Genomic DNA, 24,839 nt, shown 5'->3' on the forward strand with positions numbered 1-24,839 from the left:
GAAGACTCGGGAGGGATCGATCTGATCAACGTGAATAAGTATCTGGAGGGAGGGTGTCAAGAGGGTGGGGCCAGACTCTTCTCAGTGGCGCCCGGTGACAGGACAAAAGGCAATGGGCACAAACTGCAACATAGAAATTCTGTCTGAGCATAAGCAAAAACTGTACTGTGGGGATGACTGAGCCCTCAGGTTGATTTGTGATAGTAAAATCAAAAGCAAATACTGTGAAAAGAAAGTTGCTTCGAAAAGAAAGTTGCAGTACCGCAATGGCAAAGAAGGAAGTCTGGAAGAGCTCAAACATTTCATACAGTTAGACATAGTTAATTCATGCTGAATTATCGTCACCGCATAAATGTCTGTGCAAATGACAGACTTTAATAAGCCTTCAAAGCTGACACACTATTTATCACTGATTAAATTTTTTAAATCAAAGTAACTATGGCTTGTACAGACATGTTTAGATTAAGACTGACACTAACTCGGTATATCAGTTTACGTCACTTGCAATTATGCAGGTGCTTGGGCAGCCTGTAGTTCTGTCATTTAAGGCTAAATTGGGGCAAAAAGCCCGTATCCATGTTGGATAATGAAGCCCTTGTCTCAGGAGACAGATAATGATTTTCAAACGTAGAATATTCCCAAAGTTTTCCTCTGTGCACTGTGACTGTGTAATCTGTTCTTGCTGGAAAAAGGCTGTCACAGGGAAAGTAATAGTATAAAATCTTGCACTTTGAGTCTGTGTAGTACCTACTGTACCCGGGAGGTCAAATAAAGGCTTTGTGAAAAACTCTCAACCTATATGCATATGACTTTGGAAAAGCAACAATATTACTTTAATGTAATTTTATATATACCTATATAGACCTGAAATCATTATACAAGGGTTGATGCATGTCCAGAATAAATTACATTTTTTGTACATTGCTGGCCACCAGTTTCAAAAACAAAACATAAAAGAATGCAATCCTTCTGCTGATGAAAGCAGATTAAAAAATGAAATTCCACCAAGGAGTTGATGTTATTCCCTGTACTTCGTTAACATTTCATTTTTTGCAGCACTCCAAATACAAAGAGTTATCAAGGATTTTTTTTTTTTTTTTTTGCTTTGTAAGAGTTTTAAGGCATTTGATCATAACTGCTGAAGTAAATTAAGTGGCATTTCATGAGCAGCCAACTAAAAATGCTGAAGGCACAAAGCATTTTTGATATCCAGGAAATCACAATTAATTTCAACTACATAAAACGGAATACAGGACTGTACGAACCATTTGTTATTTGTCACCTGTTTCATTTGATTAGAAACGTATGGTATTTATCAGTCAGTAGAGTGGAAATAGAATTTGCTGTAAACGATAAAGAATGTAAGAAGATTACAGGTAAAAGGAGCAATGGGGGAATATGTATATATATTTCTTATCGAAGTATATGATAGCTTTCACTTGGGCTGACTACAAAGACACTGTATTATACTGATTTTTATTGTTCGGTGAGAAAATTTCTAGGTTAAACAGAATTTAATAAAACCTAAAACGTATTACAGACATTTATTTGGCAATACATTTGACAGCACCCAAGTATAAGAAAAGAAAAGAAATGTTAAATACAACCCCACTGATAAGGAAGTCATTTAAAGAAAGTTTTCTCTGAAAATGAAGCCTAAGCCCTTTTTTCCACTTAAAGTCGATAATTTGCTGGTCAATATCTGACAGTCCAAGATGACTACAGTTCTCCTCACCCTGCCAGAACTTCCTGAAGAAAACCACCACTCACCTCATATCTACCATAGCAGTAATTGACAAAGGACAGGATAAAAACTATTTCATGCATGGAACAGGAGCTTTTTTTTTTCCCCCATGTAGATATTAAAAACAAAAACAAAACAAAACAACAACAACAAAAAACAATCTATTATCTTGTATATGTACTGGCTGAACTGTCCATTTATTCCTGTGCTGGTGGATTGCGTTTCTCTTTTTCTCTTCATCCACTCAAAAATCAGCTTGGACTTACCCAACTTTTTTTGTTTGAATATGGCCAGTAAAGAGAAGGTATTAACCAGGAAAAAACTTAACTACTGAATAAAAACCTTTCTATAACAAAAACATTACTTCTTCCCACTTTTCCCCACATGAGCGTTGTAACATCCCTTTATATATACATACATACACACAGGCCCTCACTTCAAGAGAAGCACATCCCAGCAGTAGGACAGGTAAGGAGGAACGATGGAATGTTCTAGAAGACCAGGCTACATCCTGGTATGGGTTAAACTGGTAAAATGGACAGGAAAACCAAACTAACTAAATAAAATACAAAGTTATATGAAGACATATTAATAGATTTTTAGAAGTGCTGATATTCATGAAATTATAGTAAGAGGTATTAATGAGTTAGGCCCCACATTTTCAGTAGTTCTGTTTATATGCAGTGTTCAGATTCCACAGTGCACAGATGGAGGACCAACTTTACTAAGTATTTTACTAGCCTTGCTGATTTTATTAATTGTGTATCATACTGTAACATCTAATAATGTAAAGTAAGATTAAAGATTCTGACACCCACTGCACAGGAACTAGCAAACAGCAATTTTTCGTTCCTTTTTATATAGACTAATAAAATATTTAGAGTAATTACTTTGCAAATAGTAAAGGATTAGAACTGCTAATTGCATCTAACTAAAAAAAAAAGTATGTCTCAATTAATAAACCATAGAGTCTTTGACATTACAATTTATATTCTTCACAAGAAAAAACAAGTGCAAGAATATATGCCATTAAACAACACACAATTAACAACACTTTGTTTTAATTATCTTGGGCCACAATTAATGATGGTCCTACAGTTCATCCTTCAACTTTGATAGGTACTTAGACTACTTATGTAGATTAATTATTGAAGTATTGGCATTCACTAATAAGTGTTTTTTTAACAAGCCACTGCACAGCACTGACATCAGTGAGGGGACCTGTTCACTCACGTTCCAGGCCTAGAGTCTGTCTGTCCATTATGTTATGTTACATATCTGGGCAGTTTGCCACAACTGATAAAGGCCGTGACATTGCTGAACAACTTCCTATTAACAGGGGACATAAAGAACTGAAACTGTCATGCAAACTGATTAAGATTCTGGCCAAATAAACACACGTCATGCGTATTTGAAAATTAAAGACCACAAAGAACATACAGTCATCCTCCACTGACAGATAAAGCAAGACTATAGTAAACTGTACATTTATCGGTGGTTTATGGACCTTACAAATTTCCTATTGCACAGTTGGTTTCTGTGCAGAGTTAAGGTTAATTAATATTCATAGATTCACAGAATGGTTTGGGTCGGAAAGGACCTCAAAGGTCATATAGTTCCAACACCCTGCCATAGGCAGGGATGCCACCCACTAGATCAGGTTGGCAAAGGCCCCATCCAGCCTTGCCTTGAACACCTCCAGGGATGGGACATCCACAGCTTCTCTGGGCACATATTAAATGTGTTTACTTTACAAATTGCTCATTATTTTAAAGGAAAGAAAAACTACAGAGACCTTCTGTACCTTTCAGATTTCAGAATCTGTATTTAGATCCAAACAGGGTTATAACTGACCATGTTTTACTTTTAACAAAGTCCTCAAGAACAAAAATCCAGAGTTTTATTTTGATGAGAGTATAACTCAAAAATAGAAACTGTGATGCAAAAGAGCCATCACTTTGAACTGAAAATGTATACGGCCCAGTGATGAAGACCTTGTTTACCAAGAGCCTGCTTAGCCAAAAGGCCGCTACAATCACTGTAATGCATTCATTTATAAATACACAGAATACAACATAGATAGCGTGAACAGAAGAGAATGAAGCAAATGCTTGGTAAGTTCAAAATGTCTTATTACTAGTTTTAATTTATATTAAACTCTGCATAGTCTTAATGTTTTATACACATTGAAATCCACGTTTCTATCAGGGAGAACAAAGTAAGTTCATATATGTAAGCATACATATATAAATATATAGTGGTTACAATCCTACCTGCACCTTCTTCATGGTTGCCTAACAAAACTAGAACTTTTTCTTCAGGAATTTTTAACCATCTTGAATTCTAGTGATTATGATTAGTAAGTACCACAAGATGCAGTACTTTGCATGTCCTGATTTTCCACTGGACTGAAAATGTGAAGAGTGCAGTTTTCCTTGTGGTCTACAAAGAAATAGATTTTCCACAGTCCAGCAGTAAAAAGACCTAAGCCGAGTCTTCGAGCACGTTGAGCAATAAACTACAATGAAGCGGCATTGGTTTTATGACAGTTGTTAAATCATCTGTATTTGTCTGAAAATATTAATAATTGAAATAAAAACAGTAAAAAAAAATCTCTTTAAATGATCTCAGTTGAATTAAAATCAACTATGAAGACTTTTATAAAGATACATGATGCTCAACATTAGAGAAAAATCCTTTCAGTGATTCTAAGAATGAGTTTCTTATTCATCCCTGGTAAATGAATTATAAAAAAGAAATATCCCATAATATGAGTATAGGTGAACTGTGAAAGATTAGATTTATACTACAGGGGAGATTCAGTGACAATAAAAGAATGAGGCAGGGGACAAGGTGGGCTTTTATGTGTGAAACTGTTGTATTCCTTACCTCCAGAGCCTTCAAACGCTCTAATAGCAATTTTGTCTTTTCTCTTTCCTCTTCAGTGCTGCTGCTTTCACTTCTTGAATCTTCATCTACTACTGTGTGAATTTTTTCCATGCCTTCTTTACATTTCCTACTGTCTTCTGACAGCTTTTCCTGAAACGATTTTTTAAAATGTCATTACTCACAGGTGGAAATGAAGTTAACTATGCAAGTATCTTCAAATCTTCCTTGTATATGAATGAAAAAAAGACAGAGCAAATTGTGACTTACAGAACTAAATAAATGGAGTCATGAAGGGTTTATTAAACATGCTGCTATGCCAGTTCCACAAAAGTGTATGCACAAATGAACTGCTACATCTACTTAAGATTTTTAAAATTTGGAACTTATCATTTTTAAATAGAGTAACTTGCATTTTCTTCTTTTAAGGTTGCAATGAAAATTGAGTGTATCTTCTTTCAATGGAAACATTCTGCCACTGAGATATAAAGCAGTTTATTAAGGAAAAGCTAACATATGTTCATGCCTGATGTATTTCACCTTTCTTCATCTTGAGCTAATATTTGAATTACTAAATAATGGGCTGAGAACCAAGCTACTACCTGAATACTGATTTAAGACCCACACTAACAGACAACTAGAGAGAATCAACCTGACAGCAAAATTTTCCGAAGTGCCCCAGTCTATTACAAGTCAGTCAAACTGGGTATTATTAGCTGCTGCTGTTTTACGGCTGTTCGGTTTTACAAGATGTCTATAAAAATGCTAGATTTGAACACTGAATGCTACTAACACCATTAATTATGTGCCCGAGTTCTCTGTTGAGAGAATGAGATAGAGCAAGCAAAACATCCAGACTACAAAAACAGCCAACAGAAACTCTAGACATAAAAATATGTATTTTCATGAAGAACTGTCCAGCCTGAATAACTGCAAATATCTGATAACTCTTCAAAGACTTAACAGCAAAACATTATCTTAATTAAAACCCATAAACACAACTGAATTAAAAATCAGCACTGTGAATCACAATTCTAACAATGCCTTTTTTAAAAATTAGCTAGCTCAGTAATGGACTATTACCATGTTAAAACTTTAATCAAGAATCAATTTTATAAGCTATGGGCTTAATCATTACACACTCTTACACAAACCATGAGGCACAAAGCCTCAAAACATTGACTTCAAAGAGCCATTCCATCAGGTTTCCAGCATTAGTGTTATCCTGATCACATGGGAACCTTAACTATAGTTCTTTTTTTTTCTTGCTTGCTACTCGCTGATACAATGATCAAGCATCTATAGAAAAGCCATTAAACACCTTCCCCTTCAAGTTACCCTGAAAAGTACATTCACATAAAGTATTTCAATGAACTCAGAAAAAAAATTGACAAAGGTACCTCTGATGTAATTCAAACACAAACAATTATTTTTAGGAGAGAGACTGACATGTAATAGATGTGGCTAACAATGGTAGAACAGATAGGAGAAAGCACAGGCTGTGAGATTTCGTCACAGAACGGGAGTAATGCAACTTCAATCAGAGTAAATCCCAGACGTCCATCACCTAAAGAAGTAACCAATTCATCTTCTAATTACAAAACCTGGTGAACTTTGCACACCAGTGGCATAAACAAGACTACACATCCTGCTTTGCTATGATGTGCACTTAACACTGTACCTTGCTTGAGTGTTTAAATACAGCTCATATATTTAATAATCTAGTTTCAGTGTTTCATGGGCTAAAAAGGCCCCGATATATCACATACCCTACCTGGAAAAGGTGCAGGATAAATACTATTTGTGCTTAAAATCAAGTCAAGTAAGGGGGAGGATGACAAAGGCTTTTGGTATGACAGAATCCTCTTAAAAGTGATAAGCCTGCTAATGTCAAAGGCAGCTGCCTGCAAGGGAGAGACAGGGAGGGGCAGAGACAGAGAGACTGTTTTGCAAGAGGAAATATGCATCTCCTACATGATGTTGATCAAATCTTACAGAAAGCTCTGGAGTGAGCATACTGAAGGCAGCAAACAATGGCATGGAACAGCTTTCTTTTTTTTTCTTTTCCCTTAGATTCCTGTACTGCTGGAGTTACCTGGAACAAAGACCATATTTTGAATCTTCTACAATGTCTCTGTTCTGCACCCCATGCATTGCACAACTAAAGGCAGGCTGGATTTGCAAGCTGAACAGCAAAATACTTTGGGTCGGAAGTCCTGCAAAGGCAGAATAAGTGTCGTCCTTCTGATCAATGCTGCTTCATTTCATTTAAAAGGTAACAGATGGAAACTGTATTCTTGAAGTAAGCTGGACACCGAAAAATAAGTAACAGCCCAGCTTGGTCTCCCCAGAGCACTAAGAGTTTAAGACACTTGCCTGTACCATAAGAGGATGCAAGCACAGCAGCCTGATGAGAATTGTACAGTAAAGACTCATCCACATCTCTAATGCTCTGTGTTAACAAAGAGACAATAAGAACATTAAATATTCAAATCTTACTAAAAGGAAACTAGGATTGTGCTGCTCACTGTGGACCCGTTCCCACTGAAACTAACGAGAGACTTGCTATCAAGTCCCACCTCGTGGAAGCTTCTCAAACTGGTTTGAACTGTCATTGCTTCTTTGAAGCCAACATTACTTTTCAAATCTAAAATGACAACCTAGCCTGATCATTATTTCTATGCATTGTTTGCTCTATAAATCAAACAAATAGTACACTGATGATGAACCTTTTGATCAAACACTGTAGGCCCTACAGCCAATAGAAAACAAGCGATGAAAACACAGCCGGCAGCCTGGAAATGGCAAGCTTTCTAGAATCAATGGGAAGGTATAAATCACTGAAGACATTGATCTATGAAGCTGTACAATACAGCGACCTCACTGAGACTCATCAAAAAGTTGGTTTTCAGTTAGATCAAGTAGAAAAGAACAGTATAATACTTCCTCTTTCTACTAATAAATATAAGTGAGAAGAATAAATTAAGAGAGCAGGAAAGCCAATTGAAATTCCAAATAATAATTTTCCTGGAATATGTAGGAATATAAATAAGCATTTTAAGCCAGTCTTCCCCCTTCTGCCCACCTCTGAGAACACTGAGCAAGGAAGTGTTTCTGCTGTTTATAAATAAAGGAGGGTAACTGAAGTGATAGGAAAGATCACGTGGAAGATTGCAAGAAGATGAAAGACACCAAACTGCTTGCTTGAGGAATTGCCTCCTCCTTCATCCTGAGGAAGGCAACAGGCTGACCTTCTGGACACAGCGTTAGTGGCTGGGAGCCGTGGTCAATGCCTGTCCTCTGAGTCTGGCCACCTTTCCAGGGAACAGCCAAATGTCAAAGGGATGCTTAGCCAGCTATTTCTTAACCACTGCAATCTCACAAATGAATGTACTTTTGAAGTTTTATTGGCAATACCATGGCTTGTCATTCCATGGCCTTTCATCTTTCTTAAGATGCTTTCTAGGAATTACACTACACACACACACGCGCGCAAAAACTGGAATAAAAAATGAATACAATTTAAAATATTTCAATCTGTAACTACAAAATTTCAAAACAAGAAGGCTAAAAGTCAGATGATGCAAAGAATAATAATAAAAAAAGGTAGCTCCAAAAAATCTATTCTAGATTTTCTTTTTTTTATAATGAAAAAAATGAATAGGCACTAATTGGAATCAGGACTCTTCTCTAGTAGTAAGGACAAATACGTTATACAAAATGATCATATAGTTCCTCGGGTACCTTATGTTCCAATTTTTCCTATTTTGAGATGTTACCATTCAGGAACTGCCTACGCAAATGAGAAACCTTTAAGAAAACAGAAGTCATTAACACCATTAATGCAGCAGACAGGCTTCCACAGGAGGAGCTCTCACCAAACATGAAACAAAAAGAACCAGCAGCAGCACAGCACATGCCATAGCTGTCAGCATGGCAAATGCAAAGTCCTGCACTGGGGGAGAGTGGTCATATGGTCACTGGAACAGGTTACCCAGCTTCTCCTGAATCAGAGATATTCCAGAGTTCACCAGACAAGTGGCTATAATATAGCATAATTTTATCCTGATCTAACTGGATCTGTACTCTACAGTACTGATTATAAACAGCAATCTCACAAGGACACGTGACAAAATCCTGCTTGAACCAAACAAGAATTAAAAAAAGATCAAGATATTTGAGATGTTGATTTTCTCAATGAGCATTTGATGATGAATTGCTTGTCTGGAAACTGATAAGTAATAATTATAAATGACATCTTTACTTACAGGAGCTAGAGATCATGCTCAGGTGATTAACCCAAGCCCTCCACAGAAGTGAAGTGTTTCCGATGCAACACAGTAAAAATCCCTCAAATACAAACTATCCCTTTTTCCATTTGGGGTGTCAGATTGTGATGCTAGCATTCTTTTTTTTTTTTTCCCTTTTAATTCTTCAACCTCTGGAATTTATTAGACAAAGGTTTTATAAGAGTTACAAATTCAAATTCTTTGGAGATTCGTGGCTGTATTTTTCCAAATAAAACACTTCAATCACAGAGGAAAAAAAAATATGTAAGACATATAATTAAATAGTGTTTATAAATGGCTATAAAGACTGATTTGAGAAGAAACGTAGCATCTTTCACAATGTAAATCTCTACTAGCAGATTGTACTTGGAGGTGCCCAAGAATCCAGTCAATACTGAACCCAAGCTATCTGGCTAGCTCAGCATCTCAAACCAGTTAGCACTTCTCATGAGCATGTCTCAGGAGCTTCTGCAGTACTTTCTAAGTAAGATAGGTACTGAGCTGTCAGTAACTCAGTTTGGTAATTCAGGTAAATTCCTTTAGTTCTACACTTTTAACGCTCTCTTGTGCTATCATAAAGACAGACTCTTAACCTACAAACCTGAACTGCAATTTATAAAACCATACACAGCATTGTGTCTGTAATAATAAATTCTGAATGCTGCTTCTTGCAAGGCCATTCTACAGTCTTGATGTATTCTTAGATTATGTACTTTCAGTGTTATTTCCACTGCAGACCTCCTAGTGTTCAGCACTATTCTTCACTGCAAGTGAGCAATATGAAACGAGAATTTTTAGACTGTTAGTGTAGATAAAAACAGTAGATGAGGGTTTCTTTGTACTTTCACGAAAAAACAGCCCCAAGCTATGCACAACTAGCTCCAGCAATTTGACTGCAGCAGCTGAAAAAGACAGCATTTGCTCCAAGGACTACTGACTTAACATCCCAACAAGTTTAAAATTGTTTTTCAGTGGCACCTTGCTCCTCTTTTTCGTCCCACCATAATCTTTTTTTCCTTTATCATAATTAACACTTGTTTACTGGGGCTCAATCCCTCTTAAATACGCAATTTGACATATTTGCAGTTTCTTCTGATAGGCTTTTGGGCCAATTTCATTTGGAAAAACCTGAAGTGCATAAAGGACGCTTGTACATTAAGTCAATGCAATATGAAATAGGACCGATGAATTCACTAAGTGCTTCCTGCAAGATGCCCTGTACACGAGTAGTTACTGATGTCACTGTGACATGAATATGTCTGTTCTAGCTGCAACTTTTTTCTTTTATTATTATTTGCTCTATTTGCTAATGGCAATCCAATTTAGCACCATGACTCAGGTCTAAAAAAAAAGTAACCAAACAATCAAGTTAGAATGAAAAAAAATTACACGCAACGAGATTGTGCAATTTAAATGATCTCTCAATATAAGGCTACAAACACGACTACTGTTTTACCCCGCTTACTTGTATCTATGTATTCAGCTGTCTTCCCTTCTTTCACTTCTTCCCAGTGGAAGGATAGACTAAAATATAGCTTTGTTTTAGATAGCGCATCAGCAAATGCAATAATAATATATTTTTGTTTAGCCAACAGCTTTTGTTCCGAACAAGCTGACAAAATTGAAGAAAAAGAAAGGGATGCACATATATCACAACATTTTACACAAACATCCCAAATTGTTCACAGGTTAACATTATATGTTTTTCCTGACAACAGTAAAGTTCTTCTTTTTCATCTCTGGTTTTGACTTGCAGAGTGAACAGAGTGAGCAGTAACATTCCCTAGATTAAATATGGGTGATGGATAAGAGAACAAAGTACTTTCTTTATGTTTCTGATACGAGCCTCCTACTGCTCACATATCAATCTCAATGTACTAGATATTATTCTTCACTCAAAACTCTCTTCAGCAGTGCAGGTTACCACCCCTATGAGCAGTTCTGCAGTCACATTAATAAACTTCCTGATGATGCTTTTATTGGCTGCTCCACGCATCAGAAACAAGTAGTTTTGAAAAAGTTCTGATCAAAAAGGACTCTAAGAGAAGAAAACCTTCACACTGAAGTTCACTGGCAAGTGAACTTAGAAAATCAGAAAGATTAGATGGAACTTTTTGTCTTGAGGTCCCCAGATTAAAGTCCGTCCTGGGTGCCAAAGGGAACTGCACCAACCTGTGACCAAATACTGCTGTCGACACCATCCTGACTTTAGTAAATGGGCATTCACAGGATCAGCAGCACCCTCACCTCTGGCACTTCAGCTGTCAGAAGCGAAATCAGAAAGTGACAATTTTGGAGGTGACCCTTGCACGCCAGGTCTCAGGCACGGTGATGGCAGGGCAAGGTGGCAGCACGTCTGCATGTTGTGTCACTGCCTTTTCAAAATGGAAGGCTTCAGCAACATTCAACAGCAATTGGCAGAAAGAAGGTATTCAAGAGCTAAGCTGTTTCTTCTTCATATGTTTCTTCTTCATACGGCTTTATGAGAAGAATCTGCAGCATGATTTTTCATGCAGATATTCTCCTACTAATTGGTTCGTTAGTACCACGCTTGAAGTAACCATCTTTCTTCACAGGAAACCTACATGCAGCATTTCAACTTTCCCGAATGAGTTTGTAAGTGTTGAAGTGACTACACTTGACTGAAGTGACAGTACTAAAATATCTACCTTTGACTGAAGTACAAACAAACCAAACTATTATGAAAATTAAATTGGGTAAATTTTATGTGATGACAATTAAGGCAACAGATTTACTCTGGATTTAAATTGCTAGAAACAGGCCTATTTTTCTTCCCTTTGCAACCCTTTCACATTTTTAAAAATAATATCTTTTTACTACTTGGATGAAGGCCAAATTGCTCTTTTTAATGAAATGAAAAACTTTGAGTGCAATTTTTTTTTTTTTAACCACAAGAAAGTCTCCTGAGAACTTACACTTGTTGATCCAGTTTTCTGTACATGGTTTCTCTTGGGAATACCACAAAGAAGCTCTAAAGAACAAACCTGAAGACGAGTATTAACTAGTATTTTGGAATGAAAGCAATACATTAACTGACTTGTTCCCACCATAAGCACAAACGCTGAAGCTGACCTAAGAAGCTACCTGTGTGATTTGGACAAAAAATAAACGTGTATTATTACATAACTAGGCAATTTTTGCAAATTGCAGGACGAAGTTGGTTTGTCTCACAATCTTGTCAGGACAACTCCTGAAACAAACATCTTCACAAAAGCATCTTCACAAAAAAATATAATACAGGAAAAACCATCATCGATCTCATGAAAACTCCACCTTTTCAAATCTGTTATTATAGTTTGTATCAAATACATTAAACTGAATTAAAAAAATATATATATGCTTTTCTTGATCAGTACTGTAAATTATTTCCAGAACAGATATACCTGTACTGGTATACTTGTAAGTGCATTATTATGTTTAAATTATTTTTGAAGAGAGTTTCTTTGAATATAAAGTTCCTTTTTTCTCAGAGAACAAGGAAAATTTTGACTAGATTTTTTTTCAATCTTTTAGAATTTAAAAGATAGCATTACCTACTGGTGTTTTGCAAACATAAATGAATCACAGTTCAAAATGCAAAGGGAGCAATATCTTTAACTGAGATGTGGAAATAGAGAGCAAGTGACTTGGAAATGTACAAGACCCATCCTTGGAATACCAAGGAACACAAACTGGAATTCAACTTCTCTGTCACTAGGCAGCTGATTGCAGTCTCTATTTCTAATTTCTTATTTCTAATTTTCTTTCTGGACTCTATTTATTATTTCCTATTCATTTTTTTTTTCTCAGAAACTACAAAAGGATTAGAGAGATAAAGATGCTTCTTATTTACTCGCTCATCCCTCCTGCCCAACTAGAAGCTCTTCAATAGCAGCCCAGGACGCACAATGCTGTGTAGGTCAAAAAAGCACTTCTGGATCCCAACAGGGATCCAGCCTGTCCCTAGCCTATAAAAATCTTCTGGTCAAGAGCCAGGAGACACCCTACAGTCCTGGGAGTTCAGAAAGCAGTCGCCAGATGGGAGATGACAACAACTCCCTGGGGATCTCACTGCTCTGCTGAGAATCGGAGCGCGGCTGCAAGTGGTGCTGGTCCCACAGCGAGTGCGCTGCAGTAGGCTTGCTTCCTCCCGCTGCCGAAGCATAGGCCACCCTCAGCCCCTGCGCCAGCACAGCTGCTGCTGGCAGCTCGGAGTTAACCTGCTTAAGGAAGACATGCAGATAAGGAGCAACAAATTGGCCTTCGCATTCCAAGATACTGGCATCTCTCCAAGCAGCAGATAGATTATCTGAAAACTGATAGGTGCTATAAACTCCTGGAGGTTACTGCAGTCTCTTAGGACTACCAGGCAGAGGCATGTTAGAGCCATGCAGAAGATACTGCAAAAGACAAATTCTATATTGTAGAGAAAAATCTAAGCAGAGAGTTACAATCAGTACAATATATAACAGTATCATCTTCACCGCTTGTTACTAAAGGTATATAGAAAATCCCAGGAAGGAAAGAGCAGCTTGTTTTCTGAAAAACACAGACACACAAATTGCAAATTTCAGTTATGAGACTTCATTATGTTAAACATAACTCCACTGCTTCGCTACTGTACTACAAACAAACAATCAAAAAGGAAAAACTATTTGCACACAACTTCCTTGCAGCAACGTTGTCGTTTTGAGCAGTGTCTGAGAAGCACCATTCGCTCCCCTTTGGGGGCAAGAATCCAACCTCGATTTAGATAAATGGGGAACAAATATCTAACAGAGCACTGTTAGAGCCCTGCACACTGGTGGAAGGCTACCAGAAGAAAAGCTGTAAGGAATTAGTTGTTACAGAGCTAGCTCTGAATTTCTCAGTGTGGAAAAGCGGTCCGAGAGCAGATGCTGGTGTAGCTGACCGCCCAGGATTTCCGGTGGAGGTCCCAGGAGTGTGGGTGGCTGCTCTTCAGTCCTTCTCTGGAAGACACAAAGCTGCCAGCCTTTGCCTAGTGATATTCTCCTCAGTAGCCGAGGGGACCCGGCTGATGCAGTCTCCTGTGTGTCCTTCCAATCCAGAGATGTAAGTTTAATTTTAAGCATATATTTCCTCTCTCTGTAACAGCAGTTAGCATTAAAAATCCTATGTGGATTTCAGCTAGGGAATTCAACTACTGCCTTTTTTTCAATTCATGACCATGCCCCTTCTATAAAATGTTACGTAGCAGCGGCCTGAACATCAAACTTGCGTAATTTTGTGTTACGATAAAATTATATTGCCAAAAGATAAAATTTTTCTTCTCCTGAAAGACCTGTTGACACCAATGGCTGTGCAAATTACAAGTGCCAGCCACAACAACTGTTCCACACAACACAGACAAAAAATTGGGCTGATCTGCCCAACAATGCCACCTGAAACGTGCCTGCATCACCCATGCAGTCACACCTTGCTGACACCTGCTTCAGAAAGCAATTGGCAAAACACTGCAGCCTTCATGACCGAGAGCTGAAGGTCTTGCAGAATTGGCACTGTTTTATCTTCATATTGAAGTTATCAGTATTAACACTCTTGACAAATCTTCATCTATCTCCTTTCCTACTTTTCATTAAAGCAGGAGCATGTACACATATTTATACCAGCAAGAGGGCAGGAAAAGGAACTGAACTTTCTTATGTTCAAAGCTACTGCAGCGAAGCAGATGACTGTGCTGGTGGTGATGTCCTGCAATCCTGACAGACCTCCCCCGTGGGACTGCGTGCCATTCTTCTCGTGGTGCACACGGAAATCTAAGAAGACTCTTTGGAAGTCACTCCTTCCCAAAATCTTGTCATCCCTCTGACTGACGAGAAGACCAGAGCTGAACCACTATCACCCAGCCAGCTCTTACTCGGCAAGAAGAGCCCATCCAAATGCCCAGGCTGCAATTGCTCAGACTGTCTGCTACCACTTTGATGTCGCTTTGGGTGCAGAAGTGGGCAGAGGAACAGAAATGAGACAGGACACATACCTCTACCAGAAAGAACTGGAAGGAATCACACTGCTGTTCTCTGTTGCACCCAGGGCTAAAGAAACCTGAAGCATCCCACTACAAAGCATCCCACTACAGTCTCTCAACCAGACTTCGTTTGGTGATGACTCAACAGCACTGACCACAGCGTGGGAATTTTCTTCCCAACAAATTTCCTAGCACAGAAGTTCAGGGATGACAGGGCATGTGATGTTAGACTGGTATGGGCTTCGGGCTGTGTAAAACCCAGGTTTTCAGATCCCACTGAGCAAAAGACTGTGCCTGCTCCTCACAACAGTGTTCTTTTGGAGACCAAATCTCAAAGAAGCACAATGGGGCTCAGAAAAGGTTGCAATGGCTTTAGTCACAAGTGCTCATTTCCATAAAACGAGCAAATCTCACTTCCACATTTTTAAATAAGTCACAACTCTACTCAAAGACCATCCAAGCTCCACTTCAAAATTGACTCCTTTCCTATCAGAAGTATTTGTATGCCAAGCAAACTCTTTGGGAGAAATATGCCTTTTTTCAAGATTACCAAAAAATATCGAAAGTCTGTTTTTCTTTTTCTATTCATTATCTGGCTCAGTACTTATAAGAGTTCCTGTTATCAGAAATAGCAGTTCATACACACTGATGACATTTTAAACATACCTGAGATTAAATAGCATGTTGTTACCATCTTTTTATAGACAAAATATAAGATGGACAGATAAAGTGTATTTGTCCAAGGAAATGGAGACATTTGTGGCAAACGAAGGAATCAAAACCTAGTCTCCCAAATGCAGTGCTTTAAACAGCAGATTGTTGTCCCTCCTCTCCTCCCTGATGTGACTGTGCCACGTCTGTTCTGAGCTTCAGTGCATATATTGACGGTTCCTGAATTGAAACAAATCATAAACTCACAACAAACACTCTTCCTCATCTATTTTGATTACTATGCGGTGACAGATAAAGTCAAAAGGAGTTCAAAGAAAACTTGAAAGACTTTGTTTGCGTGATTTGTAATCAGGTAAGAGTCTAGATATCCAGTAATGCGACCCGGCAGGGAACAGACTAGTTTTTGATATCCAGAAGACAAGGACAACGCTAAGAAGAAAAGTCTGCAGTGGTGCACGTTTTAACTTCTTGGCTTCAGGTACTGCTCACAATTATTTCTGGGGATCATTTTCCCTCTTAGATAAAGTATTAGCATGTTGAATGACAATAAAAGTACTACATAAGGTATTGGTTTGGCCTTTCATGGTCTTAATGTAGGTGGATAATGCCCCTTGGAAGCAACCTAAAAGCTCTTATATACCAGAGCCTTTTAGTCAAGTAAACTATAAGAAGTGAAAGAAGCACGATGCTTCACATCAATTCAAACCACACATATTCTTCTCTACGTTTATGTGAGCATTCATTATAAATTTTCCATCAGATATTACTATGCAGAATGATAACAACGAATTTTATTTACAATCCTGCTTCTGAAGTCATTTACCCTAAAGAAATCACATCGTCCATCTGTAAGTCCAGCAAATTAAATTCCCATAGGACAGCTACCTCTACAGAAGGGGTTAGAATATTTTGCTTCAAGTAAGAATCCTGACAAGACCTAACATAATATTGCAATAATACTGCACGCTCTGGGCTCTATCTTATTATTATTCTTATAACACGAACACTATGCAACATTTAATGTTCATTAGCAACAATATTTATTCTGGAGTCAGACTTATTGATATTATAATAAGAACTCAATTTCATACATCCCAGAACAATAATTAGATTTGTAAAAAACAAATATGTAGACAACGGTCAATAGATCAACAGCGTTTATTGCACAGAGGTATCTTTTATGACTATTCAGATATTAATTTGAACAGGCTTCACACACTAAAACTAGCTTACCATGGTGTCAAAGAATATGGGACATATGTTGATATGTCACGCTGGAGATCTCCTAGTACATGTCCTCATTTGTTACGAAATACGTGGCTGTGAAACAGCAGTAAAATCTGATCCTCTAGTGCACTGAGCACAGAACATATCATACTAATTACAAAGAACAGTTGCCAATACATTCTATAAGGTAGCTGCTTGACTGTAAAGGATAGCTTTCAAAACAATGGTAATATTTATATATCCAATACGTTTTTAAATATATATATATATATATCACTTGCCATTCATGTCATAAAAATCTTTTTTCACGTGTTAGCTCACATCTATAGTTCACTCCCCAATACAGGATGACAATATGGTTGTCATGTTCCCAAAAAGCTGAATACATCAGGGTATAAAGAAACATTACCTAGGTTGTAATTTCAAGTTCTACCTCCATTTGTGAATTACCCTTATAAATATACCAAAAACCTGTCTGAGCACATTTGAAAAAAGATATAAATGAAATGTTTCTATCACAATATTGGTGCCTCTTGCCAAACCTGGACTTACTATTTGCAATACAATTCATCATACATTTCAATGATATGTTTGTCCATGATTTCCACAGTTTGTTTCAGGAACATATCCATTATTCATACAATACTTTATTAATATGTTTCTCAATGCTAAAATACTTTATGAACATTTTAGATTGCAGATTTGTTGCCAACTGTTTGTTTCAATGAGTCTTTCAAGTATTAACTTTCGTTATTACATGTGATCGTTGCCGAAATCACTGCATAGCTTTTACCTGGTGACTGAGTAACAAACACACAAGGGAATCCACCTCTAGCCTACACAACAGTAGGAGGGTAGAAATGCTCTCTTTTGCATGTGAATAGAGCCATTTGTTAATATTTTCAGTAAACAAACTGTTCAAAAGTTTGGCATAAAACATGAACAAAAGGTACGTCAGGAAGAATAAACCACAACATTCATGGAAATGTTCCATGTTTATACCTATTTTACTCATCACAGACTGGTATATGATGCAGTAGACTTTCCTTCAGGAAAGGAAAAACCATTGCTTTTGAGTCACAAATTGGGAAAAGAAATTCATAAGCAAGGCAAACAACATATTGGCAATAAGAAGGAGATGAAAATTGCTGAACTGCAAGCTGACTTGCATACCATGAGCCAAATTAAAACAAACAGTAAAACTTCCCCAAGAACAAGAAGAGAGCAGGAAGAGAAGGAAGCTGCTATGCAATGTGGAGCACACAATTAAAAACAATTCCAGAATAACAGGCATATGGGTCCTTGAAGGTCCTGGGATGGAGGTGGCTTCACTCTAGGTTAACAGTCAATGGTTGGACTTGATAATCTTAGAAGTCTTTTCCAACCTAAATAATTCTATGATTCTAAAAGAGAGCTAGGCTCTGTCTGGGGAATAAACCTGGACTACTACCTAGCAGATTCAAAGAAAAGCCCACGTCCAGAAAGAAGGGAAAAAAGTGTTAGAGAGCACTTTGCTAGGTGGAGGATGCTGTTTGCTAGAGCTGAAAGGAAATAAGAATCGTTCTTGTTACTAACTGGGCAGAACTTTTTCTTTTGTTGGACTGAAAATAAGCGCATGAGACTGACTGCACATCAAACACACCATGGTACCCATTCTTCTGGCTGGCAGGAGACAACAAATGTCTATGCCCCAAAGAAAGGAAAAAAAAATAAACACAACAAATTCTTTCTCTTTTCAAAAATTATAATGCAAATAAAACACAAAGGAAAAAAAATATATAAAAGTACTGAAATGGGAATGATGAGTTTATCTCTGCTCTAGGACAGCAGCACATGAAATTTCAGATCTCAGAAGACCACATGGCTAGTATTTTTCTGGTTTAGTTCCCAAAAGAAACCTAGAAAACACCCAAACCCTCAGTTTGACTGAAACAAAAATACTTTCCTACTTTTCTTCAAAGTTCAAAAAAAAACCAAACACAACACAAAACGTCAAAGAAGTTAAAAACAAATTGTGGTACCACCTTAGTGCGGTTTCCAAGGTAAAACAGTACACAGAAAAGCAGGTAATAAAGTCATTCCAGCATCTGTTATAAACAGACAAACATGTAATCCACCCAAGGCAGAGACGGAAGCCAAGCCCACTTCAGAATGCCTACTGTATGGCGGCAGGAGTGAGCAGGAAACATTGATTTAAACTCTGTACCAAGAGGAGGGAACTGAGCTTCATTTTCACATCCCAAAGGGCAGTGAGTAAAATACAGATGCTTTTATAACCAGTTTCTGAAAGCACAATGGTTCTATCATGAGTTCAACAAAAAGTTTAATTCATCCTGAGATTAAATTTTACAGGCTATCATTTTAACAAGAAAAATTGATTATTTTGGAAGGTTAACCTAGAAGGTTCTTTTCCCCTCAATTCCAACTTAAAATGAAAATCCAATTACAGTGATAAATACTCTCCAGTATACATTTCTGTTTAGCTGTATGGCTGTATATTTGATCCATCGGTTATTAGAAAGGACTAAGGTAACTACGATTTTATGAAAAATCTCTTATCAGAAGGATTGCTACCTGGTGACAGACTTTAACATATTATTTCAGCATTTCCTACCCTTTAAAAATGCTTATTCTATTTTAAAATAAGAAAACACAGGACTGACCTTCATTAGGTGCTTTTTTTAAGAACTAACGTGCAGAAAATCTGGTTAACTGGGATGTATATCTTCCCATTTCCAGAGACTAAAAAAAGGCTTTCTACCACCTCATGTTCCCTGCTTCCAGAACACAGCAGTACATTAGGAAAGTGTTATTTCTCATAAACAGCATAAACAGACCTAGTTCCTTTGAAAACCTCTACAATCATTGCCCTCTTATAATCTGTCGTGAGACTCTCCCTTTACAGCAGGTGAGTAAAATGCACCTACTACAAGCAGTAAGAAGAGATTATGCAGATTCGTAAGGAAATCTCAAACCCAGTAAGAATATGTGTTGATAAATATTATCCATCACAGTCTGAAGGTCAAGTTGCCAAAAACATCTATGTCTTTTAGGGATGCCAGAATATATGACTTTATTAAAATAATAAACACTGTAATAAAGCCTTCAAAACTAGTTTCACTGTCCCCTGCAAACTGTGAGTGAGAAGCAACAACTGCAAATAACAATGTCAACAAAAACGGAAAACCTGTAACTGAGGTGAGAAAACACCTAGAAAAATGTAGCTGGTACCAACAGCCATTTACACACATTCATAACTAATATAACAAATAGAGGAAACAATGCGACTCATTTATCTCAGCAGTGAGATTTTTGTTTCTAACACAAGAAAACAGGCAGTAAGTCACTAATACCTGATATACCTTCATGATATTGACAGTTCCTTCTCCATTCTGGCCTGGGGATCCTTGGCTCTGTAGTAGATTTCTTACTGTCTCCTCCATTCTAGAGAATGAAAACATTTATGTAAGTCAACCATATGGAAGAAAATTTTAGAGTTGCATTCAGTGTTTTTTTCTTTAGAAGAGCCTAATGCATCCATGGCTACCATGAAATTAATATTTAAAGGAAATCCTGGCCTTATAATGTTCTCATACTCCATGTTATGAATAACACATTAAGGGCACTCTTTTATCTTTTGAATATGCACAGTAATTAGGTGCATTGTTAAAATCCTACTGTAGCTCAGTTACAAAAATTAAAAACAAGTGTTAGCTAAAAACCTCACCATGTCAACACTGTAACCAAACACCATCAAAAAATTACCATCATTTAGGAACAAAATCAGTCAGATTCCAAAATAAACTGTTGTATTGCCAGCCAATTGTCAGTTTTGTGCAATTTAGGCAAGCTGTCAAATACATTACCAGTATTTACTCTCTATGTTATAGGTGCAGCAGCGTGTGCCAGTACATTTGTTTATAGATGCACAGCTGCTTGAATACATTCACCCCTCTTTGCCCTTTCAAAGGGATGTAAAAGCAAGTGTAGGCTACAATCTGGCATAACCATCTCATGAAAACGTAATCAACTTCAGTTCCATCAGTGAAAGAAGGAAGGTTTGTACTTTCATTTTACAAAGTATTAATGGCTACCATCAAAGGTTGCCTTTGCTCTTCACACATTCATCCAGCACATCAGGACTGAGAATAACGTTAACTGCTACCCCTCCTGGATGGCGGCAGAACAGAGCAGAGAATTCTGCCTCTCCGCACAGGAGGACCACTGCAGGTGCCTGTGAAACACAGGGGCCCATTCCAGGTAGATCACAAATTAAATCCTGTGGGCTATGGGGATGTCACTGAGACCAACTACACATCAAGCAAGTGGGACTACAGCTGGTTTCACCTCTGCGAGTATGGGTAAGAAGCTGAAAGGGATCACAAACAGAGAAGCAGCAATGGCCAAGCCATAAAGAGGCTGGGTTTCAGGACAAAGATTGCGGAGTGCCATCCACACACAGCTCCTTGCGCGTCTCCCCTTCACCCGAGTTCTCACCCCTGTGCAGCTTCTTAGCTGTGCGGATGCAAGTTTTTCTGACGCTCACTTTTGTTTTCTGTTCTTCTCCTTTTAAGCTGTCTAGGTCTGGAAGACACAGCTGGAAGAGCAGCCCAGCTGGAAGAGGGGCTGGAGAAAGGAAAAATGCTGTGGCATAGGTGTGAGGGTGACATGAAGGCAGGAGAGGAGGAGGAATACCTTATGCCATATTGCCAGATAAGCTGTACATCAAAACTGCAACCTTGAAAAAAGAGCCAATATTCCTAGGAATGTCAGGCTAGAAAATGTCTGTTGCTCATTCCTACTGTGTTTAGGGAAACACGACTTTTGTGTACCATTCTTTGCAAATGCAATTGAGCAGAATTATTCACAGCATATCTTTTTTTATTATTATTTTATTTTATTTCTAAGGTAACAATCTAGTGAGACAGCAAATATTAGCTAACTGCTCTGGCCAGAGGCCAATAACATTATCTTTTATATAAGCTATGTCTGCCTCGTAGCCTTTTTGTTCTTTCAGTCTTATCAGAGTGAATGGTATTGGCTAACGTAGCAATAATACGAGGTTTTACTAGGTTTTCTCCTTTCAAGTCAGCCAGCTAGGCTACTTTTCAAGAAGCTGACCCTGTGAGGTATTCATTCTACCAAGGTGCCCACTGACATTTTACTTAGATGTATGATTGGTTTTTTTGTCATTGATGTGCAGACTTCTACATTGCCAGAATGCCCACAGAATAGTTGGACCATCTGTTGACCAAATGTGAATAAAAATAAGCCAGCTCTAATCTCTCGTGCAGACAGTGGTGCAGTTTTTCACTTGCAGATTGGAACCATTTCTGTTCACAGGCTGACCTTAATCAGATTCATTTTACACAAAAGAACAAATCTTTTTGTGGTTCACAACACAAGTATCCTTGTATTTCCTTTCCTAACGTGCTTACTATTTCATTTTTTAAATTAACAATGTAGTACAGTTCTTATTTTAATTACCAGGTTTATATATTCATATGCAATTCCAGCTCTAGTCCTATAGAAAGTTAAAAAATAATAATAAACAACTACAAATAGGAGAAAGGATAGAGATTCAACTTTCACTAAAATCAGAGTTCTTCAATTTAGGCCTAATAGTATTAATGAGAATAAAGTCGAGCTGCATATTAGCATCACCAATAAACCGCTCCAAAAAATTAAGCAGAATTATTGAACTCAGTAGGTCGTTTCCCCTTCAAAGTCAGGTATTTTGGATAACAGGCCTATCTCATCCAAAAACCTTACAGGGACTGGCTGGCACACTGTTTCATGTGGCAATTAGAAACACCTCCCAGCGGGACATAAATTTCTAAGCAACATAATAATATTTGCAACCTGACAAAGAGCTCAGCTAAACGCAGGGGAAACTTGTTGTTTTCCTTGCAGCTATTAGAAAAGTTTGTAGAAGTCAACAGCCATGAAGCTGAAGGACAGGGATAGCAGAGACATCGCCTGAGCTGTAACATCACTGCAAAACCAGCACGGAGAGGAGCTCAGAAGCTTTATGTACCCGTGGCATCTCCAAAAATGGAAAGAGCAAACTTGTTTCTGTCAAACGAGGAGGTGAAATATGTTTTTGGTCAGATTTACTGCAGAGCTCCGATGGCCAGCGCTCCTGCAGCTTATAAGCTGCTGCTTCTTCACTAGTATCCCAGTTTGCTACATTTTTTAGGAAGGATTGTTTAACCAAATGTGGCATGGGGTAATAATTCAGACTTTTTACCCATAAATTAGACTCTTTGAAGCCTGAATTAATGGCGCAGTAATTAAAAAGCGATTGTTATATCACAATCTGTAACGCTCCCCACAGTGACATTATATGCCAGAAAGATTTAGTATAAATTCTTTTAAAGAATGCAAGAACAGTTGAGCCTCTGTAAATTTAATGCGAAATACCATGTTTTATTCCCTGAACAAGGCTTCCAGAGGACATGCAAATTTTGGAAGTGAAGCAGAAAAATAAAGCGCTTTATGAAAGGCTATTTCTACACATCAAACCGTGCCTTTGCCCCTTCTGGTAACCACGAAAGGTTATCTACTCTCAGTTACGATTTGACTATCCTAGATGGACCCACTCCAACATCAAGCACTTGCCGATTACATCTAGAATAGCTATCCCCCACGCATATATTCTGGCTGCTTGCTGGCCGATGCTAAAAAACCTGTTTTTCAAGGATTCTGTGTATCTTACATAACTATCAAGCTGTTACAATCTGCAAAAATGGTCTCTAAATCTCTCCATTCCCAAGTCTACATTTTCCAATCACTTTAAGAACATTTCTTTTCCCTTTTCTTTTAGTGTGGTGTTTAGTGTCGACTCATCTGAAGCATCTTAGTTTGTATCGTTAAAATTCTTGTTACATCCATTATTTGAACAGAAAATTGAAGTTTCTTAAACTGCAGTGTTCCTTTCAATTTATATATATTAAAAAAAAAAAAAAGAAAGAAAGAAAAAAGAAAATGGATTTTCTCTTCAGGAGAAAAATAAATGAAACCTGTGTTTGATAGAAGCTTTTTAAAGTTTCTTGACAAAATGTCAGAGTAAGAAAACAGTCCTCCACCAGCCCTGAACTAAGGATAAATTTCTCAGAGCATTAAGCAGAAAAAGAAATGAGGCACTCTGAAACCAGAATCTGTTCAAGGAATATAGGAGTTTAAGGAACATAAAATATTAATGTTACTGTGGAAAGCACTGTCAAGATTTCATCTGGAATATTATCTGCAATTGCGATTACCAGTGTTCAGGAGCAGCTCACTCACAGAGGATTCAGTGAAGAGGCAGCTCAGAGGTTGTTTAGAGGAATGGAGAATCTGTGTCATGAGCAGAGGCTGAACAACTTATCTTCCTGAGCCGAAGAGAACAGGCTCACAGAGGTATGACTTCCCCAAATGAACCAGTGAGAAAAAGTAACATGGAGAAGAAAACAACATCAAGCTAAGGTCAATGACTGATAAAACAAAATGGAAATGCAGTGGCTACAAATATATTTGAGCTGAAATTAGAATGTTTTTAATCACTTAAAAAGTGAGACTCCGAAACAGCCTGCCAGGAAGCATAACGGGATGGGAAACCTGGACAGCTTTAAGCCAGTTGAGCAGTTTATGAAATTAATTAGATAACAGGGTCTGAGGACTTGAATTTATGACCCGCGGGTCCTTGCATCCTGAAACAAAATCAGTCATTCCTACATTTTTAAAATGTAATTTGCCCAGTGCTGGTGCAAGAATACCAGGAAATCAACCCAACTGCAATGTACATTATTTATTTTGGCTTTTTTTCTGTGTGTGTTTCTGGCGAGACAGGCCCTGCTGGGGTAGACAGCTCCCTGAAAGGCCGGCAAGTTCCTGACTGTCCTCTCACTTTTCTTAGGGCCATCACCCTCACAAATCGGCAGCTCCATTTTCTGTCCCCCAGCAATGCTGGGACATGGTCAGAAAACTCGCCCATTTTGTGCCTGTCCCAGTTCTGCCTATTCAAGTGCACCAAAGCCATACACTATTTTACTGG

The 24,839-nt window shown here is 37.9% G+C and overlaps 1 protein-coding gene across 14 annotated transcripts in view; it reads right to left on the reverse strand.

The window, feature by feature from the left end:
- NCKAP5 (NCK associated protein 5) overlaps positions 1–24,839 on the reverse strand; it is a 436,628-nt gene that overhangs the window by 115,889 nt on the left and 295,900 nt on the right. For 13 of the 14 annotated variants that reach the window (XM_040560984.1, XM_040560986.1, XM_040560985.1 and 10 more), the window contains 2 exons: positions 20,158–20,248; positions 4,634–4,783 (listed from right to left, as the gene is read on the reverse strand). In XM_040560984.1, coding sequence (XP_040416918.1) covers positions 4,634–4,783; positions 20,158–20,248 — 241 coding nt within the window. The remainder of the gene's footprint in view (positions 1–4,633; positions 4,784–20,157; positions 20,249–24,839) is intronic. The other variant, XM_040560987.1, reaches the window with a different exon arrangement.

Source organism: Cygnus olor, chromosome 6 (assembly GCF_009769625.2).
Source record: "Cygnus olor isolate bCygOlo1 chromosome 6, bCygOlo1.pri.v2, whole genome shotgun sequence".
Classification (NCBI taxonomy): domain Eukaryota; kingdom Metazoa; phylum Chordata; class Aves; order Anseriformes; family Anatidae; genus Cygnus; species Cygnus olor.